The sequence below is a fragment of the Camelus bactrianus genome, chromosome 7 (genome assembly GCF_048773025.1).
Source record: "Camelus bactrianus isolate YW-2024 breed Bactrian camel chromosome 7, ASM4877302v1, whole genome shotgun sequence".
NCBI classification, from domain to species: Eukaryota; Metazoa; Chordata; class Mammalia; order Artiodactyla; family Camelidae; genus Camelus; species Camelus bactrianus.
The window spans coordinates 76477753-76502230 of NC_133545.1; the positions used below are offsets into that span (position 1 = coordinate 76477753).

Genomic DNA, 24478 nt, shown 5'->3' on the forward strand with positions numbered 1-24478 from the left:
AATTATTTTATTTACAAAGCCATGTTACCAAAAAAAAAAAAAAAAAAAAAAAGCAAAAAAAAAAAATACAATCAATCACTGGAGAATGTCTCCAGGCCTGGTGCTAAACCACGGCAGTATCAATAGATACATGTTTGTTCTTTCCTTTTTAAAACTGTAAGCCATAGAATTTACTATTTACACCTACTTTAGACATGTATTCTGCTTACAATATCACAGGCATGGAATGAATTCTATCTGATAGTGCTAATACAGAAAGGTGCGGGACAAAGAAGGAAAATATTTAGTGTTACAAAATATGAATCGTAGAAAAGAAACCCACTCCACAAGTGTGGCATTTGTTTCGAATGTTTGGACATGCTTTCTTCAAAATTCTTCTGGAAAAGGTTCTAAAATCGGTAGTAGGAAAGGACAAATGAGCAGGTGCAAATTTCTCGTCTGTGCAACAACAGTTATTTAATATACCCCATGACTGACCAGCTACGTAAAACCCACAGAGTTTTGTTAAAGTGCCATGGGCCGACAGCATAACAAAATATAGGGTGTAAATAGAAAATTTCTTTTTTTTCCTTTTTTAAAACAAGAGTTCACTGAGAATCAGCAGTAATAGAATATGCTGTATAAACTATTCTCTACAAAGGTTGATCAGCATTATTTACAATTGGTACATTGATACAAAAGAAGGCATACAAGTTATCCAGGTCGCTTTTTTTTTTCTTTTTTTTTTTTTTATGGCTGACAGGTCTATGCATTGTGTGATGCTTAACAACCAGAGCTTTCGAGCCTCTGTGGCTGACAACAAGTCACTAGATCTTCAGGCAGACGGGGGTGTGTGCAGTCAAGGGGCCGGGAGAGAGGGCTGAGTGGGGTGTGCAGAACACATGTACCCAAAGGATATCCCCCTAATGATGCTTTATAGCCGGGTCCAGTTGAACTCCATTCAAACAAACCGAAAGAAAACCTTTTATTTGCATTCCATGTTTCAAGCTGTGAGTTTTGAATACATCATTATAAAGTAAACCTGTAGTTGATTGTGAAGGAAGAAACACCGTGGGTTTTCCCTTTTTGCTCAGTTTTCCAGAAATGTCCTCACCTTGGTCAGAGCCAGTCTTTCACCAAGTAAGCAGCATTCGGTGGGGAGCCTCTTTATTCCAGCTTGCAATTCAAGATGTAGAGAGCTAAAATGTTTAAAATCCACTGAATTGCTCCTTTAGTCCCTGTCGAGACATTATTTCTCAGAAGCAGCCACTTAATCTCTCAACCTTTGTTTTCCCTCTTTGAGTTAAGAGTTTATAAATCAGAGGGTTATTCTGTTGCTGAGATTTTGTTTGTTTTTACTCCTGCAAGTATTACAACTCAAAATAAGTTATTAAAAAAAAAAAGACTTCTAAAACCGAACGAGACAAAAATTGTGCAAAAATAACAAAGATATGTACATACTTTTCAGTCTGGAGAAATGTACAATAAAAACATAATTCAAAGAACATTTTAAAAATATAAACATTGCTTCAACTTTCCTAAGTTTCATATTGTTTCTGAAACTATTCTGGTCAGTTAGCTCTGTAATATAGTAAAACATAAATTATTACAAAATTAACACTATAAAAATTTACTTTAAGAATATCTTCTAAACTTTTTTCAAAGGGTCTAACCTTGTTTATAATTTCTTAAACATTTATAAGTCTTAAAATCTGCCTTAACCTTTTTTTTAAAAGAAAAAAGTAACAATCTTCCCTTCAATTTGCAGTCTCTTTTTCCCAAGATGGAAATAAACCAGCATATAAGTGCACTTTTAACACTGTAGAAATAAAAATGAAATCATCTGAACTAATGTCCTAGTACCTAATATCAACTCCTGATTTTTAAAAAATCATTTTATATTAAAAATTTTAGTAATCCTATTAAGAAACACTGTCAGTGCAACTCCATTGATGCAAATCACTCCATTTGCCTCCCGTCTTCGCAAAATCCAATCACGTGGTGAAACTGAACAGTAGTCTGATCTTTGGGTTTGGGTTTTGGGGTAGGGGTGGGGAATGGGAAAGAAAACGAAAACTTCAGGGTGGAGATGAGGGTTTATGTCCAGCTGCAAAATAGGTATTCATTTCTGACTTAGGGCTGAAGCAAAACCTCCTCAGATTCTCTGCCATTATATCGTATGCAAAGTTACACGATTCACAGCACAGAATACCTATTATATATGGTGAATTCATCTCCTGATTATGATTCCCAACTAGAGCTCAGGATATTGCAGTTCTTTCAAAACCCCAGTATGACAATTTTACAGCTGCAGGCCTCCAGCTTCTCCCTCCCAGCTCTTCTCCATGAACAGTGGCCTGACCACTCCTTCCTGGGGTGGCGGTGTCTGCGTGGGAGCTCCTCATAACCTGCCTGGAGCTGACCCATGGGTGTGCAGAGTCCACGGGGCCCTGTAGCCCAGGCCACGGAGATGGGTGGGCAACGCTAGTATTCCTTCTCATCGGGGGTTTGGCAGTTTGGCAATTAACCCTCCAGGGCAGCTTTCCCGCAGGCCCTGCCTTCAGCCCCGCTTTTCCTCATCTTGCCTAGCCCTGGAGGGCAGCTTGGGAACTTCCACAGCTGTGGGCACCGTACCTCCTCCTGAGTGGCTTTCTGGGGCCTCCTGCCCTTTTCCCTGGGACTCCTCCCCCTGGGACTCACCCAGGTTTCGGCCCTCGAACCCGGTGCCCTGGAAGGGATTTTGCAGCGTGAATTCCAAGCTCAGATGATCACAGTGGCCCAGTTCCCATCATCTTTTGAGGATATTTTCTCCCACCCCCACGCCCTTCTTCCCGCCACGTCCTAGGCCCGTTCCCGCCCCTCCCCTAACCCGAGATGCACAGCTGGACTGCGGTCCTGCATGAGCCCCATCATTAAATGGCCGCTGTTCTCAACTCTGCCCACAGCATCTGGCTCCCACTGTGCTGAAGTGCCCTAGGAACCTGAGGAAGGCACTCAGCCCACTCTCCAGCTCTCCCCAAACACGGGCTGCTTCCCAGCAAAGACCCTTCTCCCCCAGCATGCCGTCCAGAGGGGAGCTTGGGAGAGCCCGCTCCTCTGATGGCCTGTGGGGACCCAGAGAGTGGCAGGTAGGAGGTGATGGAAGGGATGGGTGGGAGAGAACGAGGAAAGCAGCACCGCCAGTGCTCAAGTTCAAGAGTTTCAGAGGACGCCAACCAGGAACTGACATTCTGCAGTGTCTGCTCTCGGGGCGGGAGCAAGATGATGCAGTAGCAGCATCAGAAGCTAGAGGAATGACCCCAAACTCCGAGGAAGGTATACACGTGGCAAATGAAAGAACGGAAACAAAACACTGGTACTGTTTTCTGTAAATCTCAAATTTGAGTTCTTTTGCCTTTTTTCTTTTTCCTCAAAACTAAAAATTGGTCAATTAAAAAAAGAAGAAAGGCCAGAGCCACAGGCAGGGCACAGGAAATAGACTCTCTCCCACTGCCCACGCCCCTCCCTCCTCCGGCCTCAGCCTCCAGGGGTGGGGTCCGGGGGCCAGGCATTGGTTTGGAAGTGGCTTCATAGTCTTGTTATGGAAGAGTCCTTATCCTGCCAGTTCTGTTTGTGGTCTTCTAGGAAAGAAAAGAAAAGAAAAGCTTGTTTCAAAAACATACATTTGGGATTGCCCATGAGAATTAAAGAGGGAACCCTCAGTTTCCTCCTCTATAATAAAAAGGCTGCCACCCCAGCTCCTGCAAGTTGGCAAAAGACAGCTGGGATGAGCAAGTGGGGTGACGGTTGTAAATGGAAAGGAGCCACAGAGATCCTAGCTGTAGAGGAAAAATTGCAGGGACAAATCCCGTAGATTCACAGGGCTCCTCTCCAGGGGAGAGAACCGGGATAATTCATGTCTTCATTTTTTTCCTCTCTTAGTTCACCTTTTCCTACCTAACCTGCAAACGGCACGGAGAATAAGGAAGAAGTACAGTGCTGGGTGAAGCACAGAGGCTTTGGAGATAGAGGTTTGGCTCCAAGTTCCTCCATCTTCATCTATAAAAGGAGGATAATCATTTTGTCCCCACCCACCCACCAGATTGTTAAGAGGTTTAAATGTGTGTAACGCATGTGAGGGACGGAGCACAAGCCTGCGGAGAAAGGGCTCAAGGACTGGCAGGTGTCGGTATTATTATTACATTCGCTCAGGCTGACCGCCAGCGATATAGGTACCCAGCAGGCGTTCCCAGAGTCGGCGATCGCACAGGTAAGTGCCTGGTAAGGGTCAAGGTGCCGTTTCCCAGAGCGCCCGGCAGCCCTGCAGGAGGCCTGCCTTCAACAGGTAGACTGACGGAGCCCCACGTCCATCCCTAGCACAGAGGATGGGCTGCAGGTGCTCAGGCCCAAACCAGCCACAAGGACTCATGAAGACACACTCCCTGACAAGCTGTCTCCTATAACCTTCACCCCAACTCCACCCAAAATTTGTGGAGAAACTTCAAAGGCCAAAGTGCAGACACACTGCAACTGGGTATCTACGAAACCTATGGCACTTCTAAGATAACATCACAGCCACGCATGCAGGTTTTCCAACCACGCAGAACGCGCACAATCCCGCCCCACCCCACCCTCCCTGGCCTCCCCGGGGCGTGCACGCAGTCCACTGAACAAAACCACTTCTACACTGACGACTCTCACACCTCAGGTTTAGGAAAACTCCAAAATCCACTCTGAATAGTCCCGCCATGAAACCACATCCTGAGTGGCAGCTACAGCTCACCAGAGGCCTTGAGAAAGCGCTGACTGATACTGGCCGTGAGCAAGGCCCCTTCGTCAACAGCATCTTAATTTTCACAATAACCTGAGGAGGTAGGCAACAATTTTGCCATTTAACAGACAGAGAAACCGAGACTCAGAGAATCTGCCTACTATCATACAGCTGCTAACAGTAACAGCAACAGCTAATACGTGTGTTCACTATGTCTGAGGCATTATGGAAAGGCTTTATGTGACTAAATTAAATTAATCCTCACAAAAGCCACATGAGGGAGGGGCCACGATGATCCCCATCTTACAGGCGAGGAAACTAAAGCACAGAGAAGTTCAGTAACTTGCCCAGGGGCACACAGCTAATTACAACAAGACCGAGCTTCGCACGCCGGGTAGCCATTGTCTTAACTGGACACGAGATGTGAACCAGGTTCTGACCAGCCCCCACCCCGCGGCATTCTTCCCGCCCTGCTGACGACCCTAGGGCCCTCTGCCCCCCAGGAACTTACCTGTCGGCTGTGTCCGGGGCTGGATATGCTTGAAGGACTGGATTGTGACAAAGCTAGGCTGCTGTTTTTCCCAACCTGAAAGACACCAGCGAAGTCCTCCTCAGACGCAGGCGCCAGCGGCGGAGAGACCCGCCGCCACCACGTGACGTAGCGTGACGCCAGCGGAGGAGCCTGCGCAGTAGGGCGCGCGCGCTCCTCCCGCTGCCCGGGACTCGGGACTCGTGTTTCCATCTTAAATGGCAGAGGAAGTGAGTGCGGGAACTTAATGATGCCCTTCTCATCCCAGAGGCAAAGCGGAATGGAGGGAAACTCATTTTTTTTTTTTGCAGAGGAATTAGGTTTACCTATTTACTTATTATTTTAATGGAGGTACTGGTGAGGACCTCGTGCATGCTAGCCATGCACTCCACCACTGAGCTATACCCTCCCCAGGAGGAAAGCTCTTAATTCCGCTTCCCAGACTGCAAGTTTCAGGGAGGAGGACTAAGCATCAGACTCACTCCTGGGAGCATTGAACTCAGCTTTTTCACCTGTGAGCGCAGTACCAGACCCATCTTGTCTCCAGCCCAGACTCCTTTGGACCAGCTGGGAATGAATGTCTGTGTCTTTTTCTGAGTCAGTTTTCCCGTAATACTTCTTAAGAAAAAAAGCAAGATGGCATTGGACGTCCCCTTCCAGCGGGAGGTGGAGCGGGGTCTTTCCTAGGAGGGCTGCCCTGGGGGCATGTGGGTGTGACGATCAGGCTCCTCCCCTTTCTCCGTGATTTACCTGGGCACTTAGTGGGCTGGGTCCTCAGGGGAGCACGGTACCCCAAGGCAGCTCCAATAAAGAGCTCGTTTTCTACCTTAATTCTAACTCGTCTTTGCAGAAAGACATCTGCCCAACAGTCGCAGTCTTTTTTTTTGTATGATTAAATATCTCCGTGGCAAATTCTGGCCTTACACCTACCAGACACAATTAAATAGATCCCCAGCTGGTCCCCAAAGCACATGTTTACCTGGAATTTCTCAACTTCACTCACGCCATGCCTCCTCCAGTCTCCTAACAGAAGCAACACAGATTCCAAAGGCTGTTCCCCAACACCTGGAGATCACCAGTGGTGACCCTGGAAAAGCCTTTTTGTAATAGCCTGGTGACAAGCATCCAGATATACCTGCATTAAAGAACCAATACTGCCTAGACCCAAGGTAGCTGTTAAATCCATCAGCTTTTTGGATTTCCCTCCTGACGAGCACTCTCTGATGGAAGCTTGTCTGGTCCTTTCACCACTGGTTTTGATGAATTCATGTTTACTAAACATTTCATATAGTCCTGCAGACCAAAGACTCAACAGAGCCACATTTACTCAATACAGAGGCACTTGATTAATACAGAGGCATAGAGGTTAAAAGCCCAGACTCCAGAGCCAAACTGCCTGGGTGTAAATCCCACCCCTATTATTTACTTTCTGTGTGACTGTGGGCACATTTCTTAACCTTCCTGTACCTTGGTTTACTCATCTGTAAAATGGGGGTAATAACAGGTGAATATACCTAAAGTGCTTGAAATAGAAACCATCCCATAAGAATGTGTTAGCTGCTAGAAATTCATCCAACATGGGTGACACTATAGCCTTGCTGCTTAGGGCTTGCCTGTTAGAAATGCAGACTCTCAGGATCCACCCTAGCCCTGCTATCCTGGAATCTGCATTTTACCAAGACCCCTCCCCACTGCAACGGATTCATGTGCACATTCAAGTTTACGAACCCCTGGCTCTGGCCTCTGTCCTGAGACCTGGAGGTGACATGAACCCAAGGTTTAGTCTCAGGTGGGGCCTTGTGGGTGCTGGCCCCCTCCCCTGAACCCCTGGAACTAGGGAATCTGCAGCTATGTCTGAGTGTCTGGGCTCTGATGAGAGGACCTATGTCCTCCACAACCCATACCTGGACCTCAGGTTGCAGCTTGTCTGGCCCCTGAGATCCAAACTTGTTTTTTCTGTACTTGAATCCCCCTCAAGATGTTCTCTTCGTGAGGTTAACAAGTCTCATATAAAGATGACGCAAAACAGGAAAACAGCTTTTTAACCACTGCCTCTCATCTCTCCAAAGTCCTCATCCCCAGAGGGGCCTAGGCTTCGGGACAGGCCCACTTAAGTCTGTGGCTGTGGACCTGGGGCTGGTGTTACAGTCTGTGCACGCTATCCCGGCTGGTCCCCCCTAGTCCCCGCTGGACTTGAACCCCGGGCCAGCCCCTCCCCCTTCTGCTTGCTCCTCTACCAAATGGCACCAGAGTCAGCTGGGGGGTTTCCTAAGTGGCTTTTCCAGCCCAAGGTGAAGACTAGACTTGAGGGTGAGAACAGAGCTCAAGGGAGAGAAACACATGTTCTCCTTGGACTAGGTCACATTCCCCCATCTCCCCTCACAATATTCCCTCCTCTTTGTACAGTGGCCTTGAACATTTCTGCATCAGTTGGTGTGAGCTGCAGGGTCCCTTTAGGAAGGAAAGTTATGTTAGGAGAAGGGAGCCTGGTAAAGCGAGAACAGCAGTCACCTGGGAGCTGGAAGCACGAGCTCCCACCCCCTAGGTGGGACCCAGGTCATCATGTAACTGGCCTGGGTCTCTCGTTCTTCCTAAGGGGCTGCCAAGAGATCAGATAAAACTGCCCGGCAACAGACATCTTCAATGAAATCCTCCTCAGAACTCCAGATTCACAATAGGGCGGGGCAGGAAACTCAGAATCTGTGCCTCAGTTTCCTCATCTGTAAGGTGGTGATTACAGCACTCACTGCACTGGTTTGTTGTGAGGATTAAATGAGGTTATACTTGTTTGGGACTTGGAACAGCACCTAGCATGTAGTGGGCACCGTAGAAAGTGTTTGTTAAATAAACTACTCTCAGAGCAGAGGGTGGAACTGCCCACAGGGCAGCAAGGACCGGACTCAGGCTTGCGTTACCTGTCTGGGCCACCTGGCTAAGCAGGGTTGCTCCCCAGCTCCCCCGGCCCCTCTCCCCAGGGCGGTGCTGGGAGGCTCCTGGAAGGACGGGTCCCTTACCTGCCGAGAGGAGGTGCTGTTAACGGGATCGGGCACCGGTGCCAGAAGGCTGGGCGGGTTCTTTCTGTGAACGCTATTCATTCCAGGCATTTTAGTGATTTTACAGGCTTTGCTACTAGAACTTGAGTTCTTACGCTTTTTTCCTTCTGATTTGTCAAAAGAGAGGGGCAGAGAAGACACGGCATTGTGTGAGGCCAGAGAGAGGTCCCCTGCAAGGGAGGGCACAGAGAGGGGACAGGAGTCACTGCTGCCGCCCACCGAGCCCACGTGTCTCACTAGGTCCGCGGGGCCGCTGGGCAGCGAGGTCCGTCCTGAGGGCTCCAGTTTGGCACTGAGTGGGCTCACCCCATTGTTTGAGTTGTGCATGGACAGACTGTTATAGGGAGCGGCCGCCTGATAGGAGTTCAAAGCGGAACTGGCATTCAAAACACAGTTCTTTTTGTGGGGCCCTGACAATGGGGACGAGAAGGATGTCTGCAGGGATAATGAGGAGGAGGAGGAGGAGGAGGAGGAGGAAGTCGAAGACTGCGGCTTCCTCTTTTTGTTACTTGGAGACTCGTCGCTACGGGCGGACAGGTCTTTGACTTTTGAGGATTTGCTGGTTTTGGTTTTGGATGGCTTGTGGGATGGGGAAGGTATGACAGCTGGTATCGGGGACACGGCAGATGGGGCCTTGAAGGTTGAGTCCATGATGCTGAGGGTTGCGGCCACATGAGGGAAAGCTGTGGTGTGTGACATGAGGGCGCTCGGGTCCGGCGATGTCACAAAAGCTGCATTTGAGAGCATGGCTGATGTCATTATGTAAGAAGAGGTGAGTCTCGAGCTGATGGGAGCTGAAGGAAGATACACAGCACTGGGGTTGCTGAAAGGCTGTAAAACGGATGCTGGAACAGGGGTGGTGATGTGGGCTGCTGGCGAGGGCATGGGGCTATCTGCCGCAGGTGGGATCTTCCTAAACATGAGAGAAGAGTGAAAGAGAAACAGTGAGAAATAGGCTTGGCATTGCTCCAGAAGCTCGATTAAGTGTGAGCATCAGGGCTACAGAGAAAACCCTGGTGGAACCAGACTATGGAAAATGAAGCCTTGACGGATGGCAAAATCTGAATTATGGCCCTCCCCTATGGTCCCCCCACATTGCAACATCCAGCAACCTAGTTTTCATCACTTTCAGGTTTTCACATCCTTTTCTCCATGCTTTGCTACTGGATAATGGCTGATTTGGGTTCATGAATCAAAGGCGAATGTTATTTAGAATATAAATTTCCCCAACCATATTCCTCTCCATTTTTTCCCCGCTGGCAGTGATGAAGGTGGTTTTTAATGAGGAGTGGTCATTTCACACTTAGGTCCTGGCTTGAAGTAAGAAGTGCGAGGACGGGGCTTTGCCACCTGCACACGTGGGCCAGAGCATCCCCCTGCACCCCTGCAGCTCTGCCCACTGCCTCTCAGGGCCTCCCAGCCCCTCCGGTCCCCTACCTCCCCACCCTGCTCTTGGCTGGAAGCACTCTGGGAAACACCTGTCTCCTCACAGGCCAGCGTCCTCCTGCCGTCTGCAGCCTCTGATTACCCTGCAGGGGGGCACGTCCACGTCAGCTCAAGCTGCTGGCCCTGTTTTCTCCTCTTCGCCTCACCCTGCCTCAGCTCTCACTCAGGAGCTATGACTGGGGCGTGTCTGCCCTCCAATAGGTCTTCCTGGCCCTTGTTTAGGAAGGGGGAAGAGAACGGGGACCCTGGTGGATCCAGAGAAGGGATCAGGAATTTCTAGTTTGTTCTGGAGATAAATGCAGGAGAACATACAGATGGGGCGGGGTCTTCCTGAAAGTTGGGGGTAGGGGAGAGTTGGGAACAAACTCTCCGTCTTCTACACTGTGGAGCCAAGGTGAGCACCAGGTGGCAGGTAACTCTCGGGGCCTCCTGGCAAGTTCTGTCTTTTGACTTGGTTGGCAGCAGCTTCTACTTCCAAACCATGACCTGGGTCCACGTTGCTGCTACTCTGGGGACCGGGAGGAGCATGGGGGCCTCGGGGGCCACCATCTATCCCTGACTTTTTAGGAAAGGATGCTGACTTCAGGAACCAGGTGAGTATTTTCAAACTGGCTCTTTCCTGTTTTTCACCTTGTTCCCCTCCCCGCTGCCCCTGGAAATCATTTTCAGTATAGCTGGACCTCCCCAGAAATTAGGAACCAGCTCTGCTTCTTGGAAAGCAGTGCTAAAGGGGTGCAGGTGTGAGAGGGGCCCTCCCACAGTCCCTTCTCCCCTTGGAGGCCCCCTCCTGGCTGCAGTGCGGCGTCAGGCCAAGGGGCCTGGGACCCTGCACAGAGGCCCTGCTGAGGAGGAAGTGGCTCTCCTGGAGCTGCTCTCTCTGAGGATTCAGTTTTCTGCCTGCAATTTGGTGGAGCCTATGGCTTCCATCCTTAGGGTGGACTTCAGAGCAATCCTTGAACATATAAGCGTAGGGTCCTTGAAAACATCAGACTGTGGAGATCACATACTAGAGAAAAATATTGCCGAACCCAGCGTGGCTGTGATGGTGTTTGAAAATCTATTTTGTCTCAAGCCTAAAGAAAGTAAAAGATCCTGTCAACACTAAACAAGTGCTTCATTAGTACCTGTTGCAATGAATGATGAGTAGATGAATGGATGGATGGATGGGTGGTGGATGGGTGAGCAGGTGATTTCTCAGCAGCCACGTAACTATGCATGCCGGGCCAGGACTCCCATAAATCAGACCGGGAAGGTCTACCCACGCCCTTGGAACTGTCTGGCACTGCACAACCCCTTCCTAATAGCCCCAGGGCCCATTTGTCAGAGCCCGCAGCCGCAGCACACCACAGTGTCTCTGCTGTCGGGTGCCTCCCGCGGTTCTAACAGGCATCCCACTCCATCTGGCCTTGACTCAAGCTTCTTCGTACCAGCTGAAGTACAGAGAAAAATCCATGTGGGCAGAGGGTTGGCAGTTACTTGTAATAAAAAGTTACTGACAAATACCGGGTAGCTCATTTGCAGAGGACCCCAATCGATGACCATAACTGGGGTCTACTCTGAGCATCCCGATTTGTCGTTTTCCCATTAAATAGTATGAATTCAGGCTTCAGCATGTGCTGACTGGCAGAGCTGGAGTTCCCAGGCTTCCCTGGCTGAACCTCAGCACTGGGATGGGTGCTGTTTTTCTGCATACTTTCTACCTCTTTCCTTCCTCTCCCTGCTCATCTTAAGTGGACAGCAGGGGCAGGAGGGGACATGGGGCAGGGGAGAGGCAGGGCAAGGGGCGTGTGGTAGCTCACTGTCCCCGGGAACCCCTCCCCCAATGCTAGATAGTTAATGTGCTTTTCTAGGTGCCAAATAGCAGTGGATTTCAGCTTGGCGGGCTGTACCCTGGCTTAAGCTCTGCACACTGGCCTAGGGAAGTCCCATCCAAAAGCCCACAGATGCGAATAAATTACTGACAGCGCCCCTCCTCCCCTGCCAGCTGGCATGGAGATCCAGATGCTGACCTGGCTGAAAGAGAATACTGTGCTGGCGTCTCCTGATGCAGAGTTAAATGCTTGTTAAAGAAAAAAGAGTCTTGGCCGTTCCTTTTCTTCCTAATGTCTTCCACGCCCCCATCGGCTGCCATCCCTCCAGGTTCGGGCCCGTCGGGGCCTGGGGTTTGGGCAGCGAGGTTGAGAGGGTAGCGGGGTGCTACGCTCTCCAGTGTTGACACCCAGGCAGCCCCAATGTTGCTCAGTGACAGCAGATTGGTTAGGCAAGTCCTGAAAAGGGGGGAGGGACCTGATGCCCTGTGGCTCGGGTTTCTGTTCCTGGGGAGGAAAGGAATATGGAGCTTGAGCTGACAGGACACCAGGCAGCGAAAGACAGATCAACACATTCCTTCCACGTGTCCGGGATTTACACTTCCACAACACAGGAGAGCAAAAAAGGGCTGTGGGGACCACCGGGCTGGCTGCCATGCTGGGGACACACGCGCAGAAGGCTCAACCATAGAGTAACCGAGAGCCCAGCAACCCCGCAGGCAGTGCCAACTTGCGGCTGTTTAGAAGGGACACAGGTCGATGTCAGGGGGGCTTTTAGACACATTGGGCAGTCACTTAGGTGAGAAGAATCGATAAGCTTCTCTTGTGGCCCTTTCCTACTTCACAGGAAGTGTCAACATGTGATCCTGTCTACTCTGAGAGCCTGCAGGCGCAGTGGGGCTTACTTCTCTTGGAAGTTCTGGAAGCTCCTTGGGCATCGTGGTGAACAGGGGCTGAGGTGCCATCACTGCCTGGGAGAGGGCAGGTTTTGAATTCCGTCCCCATCCTACTTCCTGCGCTTCACAGGGCAGGGGGAGGGGTACAGCACTGGCTTTCCTGGACCCTCCAGGACTAGAGCTGAGGAATCCATGGTTCTGTGAAAGATGCCATCTTCAGAGCTCACCTTTGTGGGAGTGGGGGCTGGGGACAGCCGGGGGGCTGGCCTGGCACTACCAAGTGGCCGGAATGGCAGTTCCTTGCATGCTGTGGTTTGAGAGGGTCTAGCCTGTCATTGTGCACAAGAGCATCTCCCCAAGACAAGAAGGCTGATTCTTCCCTTTTTATGAATCTATTAAAATGTAAATACATCGGGAGGTGTGGGAGAATAAAAGGACCTTAGAGAAATGGGACATAAGCTGAGATTGGGGTAGAGAGACGTACAGGTAGAGGTGAGAGGAGCGTCCTAGGGAGGTGGGAAGGGCCAAAGACAAGCTTAACCAACTTCGCAGCGTGGCCCAGGATCTGCCCTGTTGGCCGCTGTTATGTTCTTTTATCATGGGACATTAAACAATGACAAATTGGTCCAGAACCATGATGAAATTTTTAGTATTGACATCGTAGCATTAACATTACAAACAGAGGCATTTTTCTTAATATCCTTAAATGTTCTTAGTCACAGCAAAAAGGCCCTTGAACACTGTTCAATAAACAAGGTCTTGCCTAACACGTTTTCATTTTGTTTAGATTGCCAACTCATAAATGGTCGTGAAAGAAGACAAAGCTTAGCACACATCATACAGCCCCTGAAAAACTATAGGCAAGTCATGATGAGGGGCTGACATTGAAAAATCAATCAGGAACCCTGACTTCAGCATCATTTCATTCTATGGAAAGCCAGTTGGTGACATTCACTTAGCAAGCTGGGATTCAGACACTTGTGGGGCAACTCTGATCTTACACTGCACGAAAGCCGCTCACTTACTTCCACATCTGTGAATTCAAGTGTTTTTCTACCATGGAGTTTAGTGCGAATCGAAAACGGTCCCATCTTCTGTCGAACACATAGTACCCTCGTCCCATGAGCCGACTCCCGAATGAGCAAAACTGTGAAGAAAAAAAAAATTTAATTCTGATTACAGGTTAATAAGCTAATATACACAATACAGAGAAAAATAACATTTGCATAAAAGCACACAGGGGCACTATTTTCCTCAAGATAAAGAGAAGCCAACAGTGCTGAAACCAAAAATATTTCTGTGGTGCTTAGATCGCCTCGATTTTTTGCAGAACCTCACAGGATGACTCAATGATAGTGCCGTTCAGTCTTCTGTGGCAACAAGGGCTACCTTCTCCACACCTGGGATTGACCCAGCATTTTAGGTTGGGGGAAAAAAAAACAACAGCCTGTCCCATCAGCCGTCTTCTCAAGGAAGCCGGTGGGTCCCTGCTTCTCCTCACAGTGATGGAAGCTGCTGGTTCTGATGTTCTTTTGCCAACTGGTCATACCTTTTCTATCTGTTGTCAACAGAGCCACTTCACGTCCAGCTCAGCTAAACTCCTTCCTTTCCTGGTGCGAACCTCACCTCCCACTCCTATCAGCACGTGCAGGCAGGGCTTCCCCCGGAGCACGTCACTGCCTCCCAGCTTATGCTCATTCTGTTCCCTCTGCCTGCCATCCCCTTTCCTCTTCTCTGGGCCAGTTCCAACGCTCCCCTCCCTCAGGGCCCTAATCAAGACTTTATCTGACTCACCGAGCCACTCTGAACCCCCACCAACACCTATACACACTCCATGATGTTTCACCTGGGAATTACCATGTGGCTGTTTTACGTCATACAGGATGCCTCTGTGCCCGACTGGATTATAAATGCACAGGGCCAGGGACCCCACTTTCTTCTTCTTCCTCAGTCTGAGGATAGACGGGATTTAGGCTAAAGGATAGATGACACAGATAAGGTCCTACAAAGTGTTTAAAGCAAACTATCACATTTAAAACACAAGGCTGAAATACGAGCAGTCAAATGTTTAATCAACATCATTGATGATGCTGTTAGGACAACCAGAAGGCCAGCAGACAGAAATGCAAGCAGTGGCCTCCGCGAAGGTGACATTTGGCTGGTCAGAGCTCAGACGAGTCTGCAAATGACTCTATAACTCAAATGCAGCTTCTCCCCCGCCCCCAGGACTCCCCCAGCAGCTCCCTGGCCTCCATCCCAGACACAGTGCTGGGCTGGCACCCGTTCCACGAGCCCTTCCTGGAACAGGCCTTTGGAACAGTTCTTAGGAGGAAATGCAAGAACTTCCCTTTGTTTTGTTTCTGCTTATGTTTAGGGGGGAGGGGGGCTTGCGTTAAAATCTTGCCACCCACCAAATCTGGTATTCCTGCTGAAAAAACTCTTTTCCACACTTTGACATTAAGTGCTTCCTGGCCAAGCAAGAAAACATACAAAGGGAGTCCTCGCACACGGAGGCTGGTCCCCAGCAGCATGTGGGAGCCGGTCCAGGTCCAGACATATTTTCTTCCTTCATCTCCTTGCTAAAGACACCCTGAACAAGCGTTCATTACAAAAATGATTTAATGGATCAATTGGCCATGAGAGAAAGGGCAAAGTAGAGAAACAAATCCATGGCCTTTCCGTTTAAATCAGCAAAACATTAAGGGCACACAAACCTGCTGGGCCCAGAGCTGACCTCATCCACTGTGCCTGGCAGCTTGTCATCTGGACAAAGATCCTGACGTGCTGCAGAGTCTGGCAGAGCCCGGACTCACTTCCAGACTTGGAAGCTGGAGGCCCCTGACTGTCGGTGCTACCTGTGTCTCTAATTCAATACGGGAGCCAGGCGAAACGCCCTGAGAGGCTCCAGACCTTGGTCGCAGAATATGCCCCACGCTGGGCGGTAGAGGCCTGTGCTGAACACCTGGCAGACCCAACTGGTTGCCAGTCTCATCAACTGTCATCTCCGCTCTCCCCGCCCCTTCCTTGCTAACAGAACCACACTCTTAGTAATACCCGACATGGAGCAGTGAGCAGGGAAGGTGTGTCTCTTCCCAGAACCTTGGGATGAATCACGGCTGGTTTCATCCTGTGTTACTACGGTCCCATCCTTCTCTGCCACTGATTGGGCATGTGACCTTCTTCTGGCAGATGTGAGGAGGAAGATTTTCTTCCTTAAGAAATGACATAAGATAGCAGCTTAGAAGAAGACTCCCTTTCTGTTTGTCCCTTTTTACCCTTTGTAGAATACCACTGGGTGACGATGTGATATTGGAGCTGTAGCTGATGCTTCAAGATCATGCGTGAAACGTAAAGAGGATTGCAGAGATGACACTTGCTCAGGACTAGGGCGTCGTGGAGATGCCGAACCAAGCCTGGAGCCACTTACCTCTAGACTTCTTGTGATGTGAGGCCAGTCAGTGACCGAAGTGCATACACTTGTATGAGCTGAGTTTTCTATTACTGGCAGTCAAAGACAACCCTGATTGTCCCTATCTCTGTCCTGGCCAAGAGGCAGAGGCTCAGGCTGTTGGGAAAGCCCAGGTCACCATCCTCCCCAGAAATCGGAAGTGAATCTGGCCTTTATTCATCACACTGACAGAAGGGAAGAGGGACTCCCTCTATCTTGATGCAGGATTGATTTCACCTAGAGTCCATGAGACCTAGGGGTAGTCAGAGCTCATCTCGCAGAGCTCAAGCCGGGAGCAGAGCAAGCCGGCCGTGGGGGCCCACGTTACAGGCCTCCCCGAATTCGGCTCTGTGCTGGCGGCACCAGGCAGTCTTCTCTTACGTGCCCGTAGGGAAAACACAAACAAGCCTCCAGCTCATGGCCCTTTATACTTCCCACCTCAGTTCCAATGGCCTTGGCCTTCTGAATTGTTAAAGTGGACTGGGGAGAAACTGAGCTGACCTTTTCGTTAATCAGCAATCATGCTGACGTGAACTCCTTCCTCCCTTCCTACACGTGCGCGCGCGCGCGCGCACACACACACACACACACACACACTGGGTTCTGGTGCCATATGGTCACACCTCCTGGTAACAGTATAACTCAGAACCAACAGGGAGAAAACCGGCCAGGGCTGGCCGCTGGCACACTGCTCAGACAGACGGTTTCCAAAGCAAGTGGGCTAGACAAACTCTGGAAATCAGAGGCTCCATTTTTGATGGGCAAGGCAGGAAGGTTAGCTCCCTGGTCATCCTCTATAAACACCAAGCAGGATGGCTTCAGGGCGGCCCACAAGTACTCAGGGATTTAAAGGATTGTAATCAGCTGGGAGCCATTCCCTTCCCTTCTGTGATTTTCAAGGGGGCAATCATTCAACCCCAGGGGAAGCCCTTTCGTACAGCCCTGTCCTGGAGGCCTCTCCTGAGGAAGGATGCATTCTGACCCAATCACCTAAATACCGCAAAGCACAGGGGAGAAAAATGCCTGGACAGAAAGAGAAGGTGGCCTACCGCAAGAGGTCTAGGATGGTGGGTGGAGAAATGGCAGTCTAACTTCTCGGAATCGTCGGCCCCGTCCATCTCCCCCTCATCACTCGACAGTCGGCTGGCGAGGTCTCCTCCAACTGGGGGCAGCGGGGGTTCCGGAGTGTAGCCACTGTGATTTGAAGATGTGCTGCTGCTTATACTATTTGCAGATGATGGTCTAAAGGCAAGAGAGAGCAAACAGAATAAACTTTTCTGACAGAACAAGTCCCACCCAGCTTTACAGAGCTCGGGAGGCAGACCCATGAGCCTTCCTGATACATCAAGGAAGGGGGGTCAGTGGCAAATTGACACAAGGGGAAAATTCAGGCAGAGGGGATTAGCAGCCCCCAGCTCTCTACAGTGACCTGTTGGAGCTGAGGCTCTGCCCTGCTTGAACCTGGGCATCAGGGACAACTTCAGTGGATGCGGAATAGAAAATACAGGAATGTGACCGAGTTCATTTAACTTAAAACTAGTCTTCCATGAATTCAGTTACGAATCGTTCATTTGCATGTGAGGAACGTATTCCTGCCCTGAGGTTGCTTCTCTTTGAAAGTGGACCCTTATGGGAAGATGGACCAGGTAAACGAGTTCAAACCGACCAAACAGAGCTACTCAGCTACGGCTTTATGAATTTCTTTTCATACTGGCATGAAAAAAATGTTTTGTCCCAGTGATGGGGCCACAAGTTCCTTACCCCACAGCCAAGCCTGTTTCTTAATATCAAGCCACATGTAGTTTAACTGTATCTTCTGAGGATGAATGTTTTCCATCTAACAAGCCACTAGACAGACCCACGGGCTGGCATGGTTGACTCAACAGTAGGTGTTGAAGAAATATGTTTCTCAGTGAAGGAATGAATGAATTCCATGTGTATAAACAATCCGACAGATCGCATCTCAGTTATGGCTATAAGCTTATAGAAAAGCAGTGTCATAGTAAGAGGTGGCACTAACGTTTCCTAAGCAGTAAAAAACAAAACAGAACAAATGTCCACGTCAGTAGAAGAACAGTCAGAGTTAGTTGTTGGCTGTTTTTGCTGCTTTTCCACTTTCACCAGGTGATGGGCCAGGGAGAAAGATCTGGAGAAAAAAGAAATTTTGAAGGAAAAAAAAAAAAGGCTTTCCGCATTCTGCTTTGGAAGCTGCCCCCGCAGATTTCATGAAGCAGCTCTGCTGACGTGTCCCCTCCTCCCTCATTTTCACTGTGGACGCTCTGTCGTTTTGAAATCTTTCTCAGCGTCGAATACTTGACTTCAAACCAGACCCCCAAAGCACAGTCGTACAAAAATAAAGCCACAAAAGCAGATCAACCCACAAATCCATCCATAGATGAATGGATAAACAAAACATGGTACATCCACACAACAGAATGTTAGTTAAGTCTCAAAAAGGGAGGAAATTCCGATACATGCGACAACATGGATGAAACTCAAAGATACTGTGCTAAGGGAAATGAGCCAGTCACAAAGCACACGTACTGTAGGATTACACTGATACGAGGTACCTAGACTAGTCAAATTCATAGAGACAGAAAGTAAGACAGAGGTTAGCAGGCGCTGGTGAATGGGGAGTTAGTGTTTAATGGCAGAGAATTTCAGTACTGGATGATGGTAAAACTTCTGGAGATGGCTGGAGATGGTGTTGGTTGCACCACAACATGAATGTACTTAATGTCACTAAACTGTACCCTTAGAAGTGATTAAAATGGTAAATTTTATGTATGTGTATAATGCCACAAATAAAGAAACCCACAAAATCCTCAGTTAAGGCCACAGGTAGTTTTCCAGCGTTACTACAAGAACTCTGTGGTATGACAATTTATTATTGAACATCACCTTCCTATACTTACAAAACAAAGATGCCATTCATTCCACAGGTCAAAAGTCTATAGTCCAGAGACCCCATCTCCCCAGGTGCATCCCCTACTCTCCTGTGTCAAAAGGGCAACACCACCACTGCCTGCTTACAGCTGAAGACCCAAACGGTGAAACGATTTTGATGATGCACAAACATAAAGAAAGAAAACAGCATTTATGACCCTGTCACTCAAGAGCCAGGGCTACTCCCATTTGGGTTTATATCCTTCCAGACCTCTTTACTATGCATTCATGTGTTAAAAAAATGTATTAAAAATTTTTTTTAAATTGAAGTGTAGTTGATTTACAACGTTGTGTTACTTTCCAGTGTACAGCAAGGAGGCACGTGCATTTTTAAGCAAGAACTAGACCACACTGTATATAGTATTATGCTTTTTTTTTTTAACCTAGTGATGTTGTAGAAAACTTCCCATGTATAGAAATCTATCATCATTTTTAATATCCCCCAGTATAGTATTCCACAGTGTGGACATATCATCATTTACTTAACTAGCCTATTGATGGAGATTTAAGTTGTTTCCATAACCCCTTTTTCAAGCCCCAACATGATAGGACCTCCCCATCCTGCAGGAGATAAAAGTGAGCTGGATTTTGTTATATATAATAATAGTATCATGGTTTTAAAGGAAAAGACATTTACTTTTTAGAGATGCCCTGGAAATCTTTAGAGGTGAAATGCCAAGATAGTTGCAATTTACTTAAAAATGTATCACTAAAAATGTAGATGAAGTCAATGTAATTGCAAAATATTAATATTACAACTGTTAAAACTAGGTATGCAGGTGTTTGTCATGGTATCCTCTCTACTCTCTTGTACATGGGGAAAATTTCATAACAGAAAGACAACACAAAGAAAGAGAGCTGGTAGTACAGGTGCGTGTAGGAAAGTGGCTGAAGAACTTCCTGTAAATGGAGCAGGTGGACTGAACACATTATCTCTTCTCCCCCAAAACAGTGTTCAAAATCACGGTAAAGGGACACCAAAGGCATTAGTGCCGAGGAACAAGGTCAACGGAACTATGCTGAGAGTTGTGGTGATGACTTCCCAGCCTCCACTCAACTAGTCACGGGACTCTCATTAACCTTGTTAATGACTGGTTTGGAGAAGGGCATGAGATATCAAAGAAAATACATTTGGGGGACTGGGGGGGCATTCGCAAAGGTTTTTCTCACTTTTAAAAAGAGACACAAGGAAAAGGTGGTTTCCACCTTCTCCTGGATGTGCCTGGAAGCGCTGCAGCCATCTTGCTACCGACTCTGAAGGTGGAGCCAAAGGACTGAGGCGGGTGGAGTAACAGAGGGGCAGAGAAGGAGAGCCAACCCCTGATCTTTGGGGACTGGTACCCTGGCACCTCTGGACTTCTTGTCACCTGCGGTGAGAAATGTCCTAATTGTTGGGTGTTTAGTAAGCAAGGTTTTGTGATACTTGCCCGTGAAGTGTCCCAACTGATATGAGTGTGAATAAGATTTGAACCCATTTTAAGACAACGGGCTGTGACTGGATGAGTGTTAACTGACCTGCCACAGAACCTCTGAGAAGCGGGGCACCTGGAGCACCTAGGGCCGCAGAAGTCCGAGGTGAGGACTAAACTGAGCGGGAGAGCCGGAAGTCAGGTGACCGTTGGACCCACAGGTCATCACTACCACTCCACACAGCCAGGTGAATTGCCATCGCCCCTGCCAACCCCCACCCCTCAATCAACTCTCTAACAACTAAAGAGACTCTAGATATGGGGCCACCAGGCTCAGCAGAGACCAGATGGGGGCACAGGGCTAGAAACAGGGGGGTTGTGGGCTGTCCCTGGCCAGATCCTTAGTCACCACTCCCAGAACGCCTGCTGCCAGGCACACCAGCAGGCAGGATTCTTCCCTTGGAAAACGCAATGGCCCCAGAGAAAAGGCTTCCTGCCACATCTTGCCTTTGGGAATCCTCCAGTGAAGGCTGACTGGTGACGTGATGACCTTTTGGTTGACAGTCCTACACACAGACCTCCAATCCACCTGTCAGAGCCTCTCTTCTAAATATGAATGGTTAGGGATCACCAAACATTCCTGGAACACCTTCAGCATGATGCTGACCAACCAAATACCAAACGCACGAACACCTACAAGAAATAAACTTGGGGGAAATGAAGATAAGGAAAGAAAGAGGAAAAACTAAGAAACCTATCTTCAAAGATATTAGAATGGTATCATCTCTGCCAGTGACAGTCTCTTGCAGGATATTATAAGAAGCAATCAGATAAGAAGAACCAGATCCTAAAACTTAAGTAAATCATAAATATTTTAATATCCAGTTTTGAAGGGAAAGTAAAAAATCTTTTTAGAAGTGAAATAAGAGATTGAGAGAAAATAGGAGAAAAGGTAAGAGAAAGAAAAAGACTAAAGCAAACAGTACAACATCCAACTAACAGGAGGTTAAGAAAGAGAATAAAGGCAATAGTGGGGAGAAAATTATTTAGGGAGTAATACAGGAAAATATCCTAGAAATGGGTGTTTCCAGATTGAAAGGATCTACTGAGTACCCAGCACAATGAATGAAAAAAGACCAACATCAAGGGTGATTCCTGGGAAGTTTCAGAGCCCCATGCTTCAGAAATAAAAACTGAACCAGAATGATATTAAACATCTCAACAAAAACTTCTGATACCAGGAGCCCAATGGAAAAATGGTCTTCAAAATTCAGTAGAGAAATGATTTTCAATCCAGTTATATACTCAGAGAGCTTAACAATTAGGCATGAGGGTAGAATAAATACATTTTCAGGCGTATAAGGATGCTACACATTGCCCTCCCACTCCCCTTCACAGGAAGCTAATGGAAAAGACACTCCATCAAAATAAAGGAGCAAACCAAGAGAGAAGAAAGCAGTAGGATCCAGGAAGCAGGTGCTCTCACACAGAGAGGGTAGAGAGAGTTCCAGGATGGCAGGAACCACTGTTTTTCACTCTATTTGAGAACTATTTGGTTTTGAACTAGGTGCCTATTACTTTGATTCTAAAAACAAAGTTTTGTTGCAGAACATCATGAATGTGTCTAATGCCATTCAATTGTACACTTAAAATATTTAAGATGGTAAATTTTGTTATGTGTGTTTTATCACAATAATTTTTAAAATAACTCTATTTTATACAATAATTGGATTTAGTATTTTTAGAGGTAGTATTTGCAATACACACCATTTCCACCTAAAGGAGTGAAAATATATATTAATTAAATATTCCATGTTCTTAAAACAAAACAAAAAAAAACAAACAAAAAAATTCACAAATTTTTGTTAAGAAAAAAAATTAAAATGGTTGAGACACTCAACAGTAAGTCCAGTTGCCAGAAAAGAGAGGATGTGAGGGGAGGAGAATCATGGAGAGTGTCAAGTTGAACATGGAAACTGTGAGCTCTGGAGCAGAATCAGCCCTGAGAGCAAAGACAGAGACTTGAGTGATGATGGTGGACACTTGTGTGCACATGCACAACGTGAAGGAAGAGCCCTCGGGCTTCTCCTTCGTAGCATGTCTCGCTCGGGTGCAAGCACCCTCCCGGCGATTATGGAGTGGCGGCTGCTTTCAAGACCTCCCAGCTCTGATCGCTGCCCTGGAACCTGCCTGTGTCTCAGAAAAGCCAAGGCGAGGAGCGATGGTGAACGGGGCACTTCGCCAGGAGAAAGTGTTGGAAAAGTCATGCAAGTGCGTTAACCTGCCACCCAATCTTTCTTCCCCAGCACTACGTCACCCTCCACTCTCCACGTACCAGTCTGGTCTAAAGACCGTACATGAGATGATGGCTCCTGTCCAGTTTCACTCAGGAAAACTCAGAGAAAGTCCCTCCCCCACCCCTCACTTTGAGGAAGCATGAGCATCAGTCTGAGTGCTTTGGGGAAGAGCGCGCAGGGCGATTGACCTTAACTGTGTCCCTCCGAAGTGTAGCCGTGTCATGTGCATTGTCTCCAAGTTACTCACTGCCTTAGGTGCGCATAATTATGACCCACATTTCTCAGTGAGGACACTTATTAGCCAAACTAATAGGAGGTGGAAATGAGACTTCAAAGCCCCAATACTAAGAAATGGCTGTAGAAAAAGTACAGGAACAAACTTAAGACAAGGAGAGAAACGGCTTCCAGGTTGGCAATAACACTGCCTAATGCGTCACGAACGGAAGCTGCTTTCACTCCGGACTCATCTCTGCCCTTTTCCAGGTATCTAGGACCTTCTGCCTCTCTCCCCACTGCTCCTGTCAGTCTAAGATTCACCAGTGTTTGCCACTTTATACTTTAAGATGAGATGTGCGAGCATCTATGAGACAGAGGGGAGCGTGCCCAGATCTTGTCAGCGCTGATCCTGCAGCCGACCTTTCCTCCCGCCCTCCTGGGGGCCAGGGCCTGGCTTGTCACAGCCCAGCTCGACCCTCTGCCCTTCTCCCCCTTCCAACAAGAATCCTGATAGTTTTGGTTGTCCTGGTCACCCTCAGCCTGTGGGCTCTGTGGGGCAGGTAATGTGCTCCCTTAGAGTTGGGGACAAAGAAACAGAGATATCGGTATGTTATTCAAGAGCCCCTGGGTTGAGGACCAGAGGCCAGGAGGACAGGTGAATGGAAAGCAGGCAGCACCAAGGCCCTCACTGACTCAGCACTGCTTCCCCATTGACACCACCAGCCCTCGCTGACTCAGCACTGCTTCCCCATTGACACCACCAGCCCTCGCTACCAGCTACCATACCTGAGCACTTATCAAGAGCTTGGGACTTTACCTACCATCATTTTTCTTATCTCCATCTGACAGGTGAGCAGTTTGAGGCCAGAGAGGCAAAGAAACATGACCCTGCTCACAGGGTGAGCAGACAAGGAGTTGAACCTTGTCCTTCCATCCTGTTCCGATCCTTGCTATCTAACTTTCACTTTTCCAATCCTGGACCCCAGTCCCTCTTTGAGGAACAGAATGGGTTGCAACTCAGAAATATGAGAACTGGAGTATTCTCAAGGTTACCCAAACGGTATTTAAGAGATAAATTCACACATGTTAGCATTCCCTGCAAGAGAAATTCACAACTGGGGAGGGGGGTACCCTAATTCCACTCATGTGTAATGATTTTTTTTTTTTTTTGCCAATTACAGGTAATGAGTGTGAATGAAACAGCTATTATATTTATATCATTAACATGAGGGGAAAAAATGTTGAGCACATTAACTTCTAATCATGCTTTTTCTTTCTTTTTTGGGGGGGTAATTAGGTTTATTTATTTATTTATGTGTGTGTGTGTGTGTGTGTGTGTGTGTGTATTTTAAATAGAGGTACTGGGGGTTGAACCCAGGACCTCACGTATGCTAAACACACACTCTACCACTGAGCTATACCCTCCTGCCTTGATTATGCGTTTTAAATCTCTGATTGTATGGGGTTTTGTCTGAACTGAAAACAAGTGAAAGAGGATGTTACTTCCCATGAACTTTGGAACAGAGCTCACCCCTGAGTTTTTGGTGCCTTCATCATCAACTTTGAAAAGCATCCTCAAAAATTATTCTCTTACCAACATTTGTAATGTGTTTCTTTGCTTCTCCCTTCTATTCAGAAACATTCTCTCTGCTGATTAACCTCATCCACTCTCTTCTGCTTCCCTAAAGAACATAAACACTT

At 48.0% G+C, this 24478-nt stretch overlaps 1 protein-coding gene across 17 annotated transcripts in view; it reads right to left on the reverse strand.

The window, feature by feature from the left end:
• Positions 1 to 556: 556 nt before the first annotated feature.
• The window catches only part of ATXN7L1 (ataxin 7 like 1), a 218557-nt gene continuing 194635 nt past the window's right edge, over positions 557 to 24478 (reverse strand). For 10 of the 17 annotated variants that reach the window (XM_074367642.1, XM_074367643.1, XM_010946691.3 and 7 more), the window contains 6 exons: positions 16959 to 17151; positions 13487 to 13608; positions 11767 to 12072; positions 8273 to 9224; positions 5241 to 5315; positions 557 to 3599 (listed from right to left, as the gene is read on the reverse strand). In XM_074367642.1, coding sequence (XP_074223743.1) covers positions 3558 to 3599; positions 5241 to 5315; positions 8273 to 9224; positions 11767 to 12072; positions 13487 to 13608; positions 16959 to 17151 — 1690 coding nt within the window. In that variant the 3' untranslated portion in view covers positions 557 to 3557. Of the gene's footprint in view, positions 3600 to 5240; positions 9225 to 11766; positions 12073 to 13486; positions 13609 to 16958; positions 17152 to 24478 lie in introns of all 17 variants that reach the window. The other 7 variants (XM_010946699.3, XM_074367644.1, XM_074367641.1 and 4 more) reach the window with 6 other exon arrangements.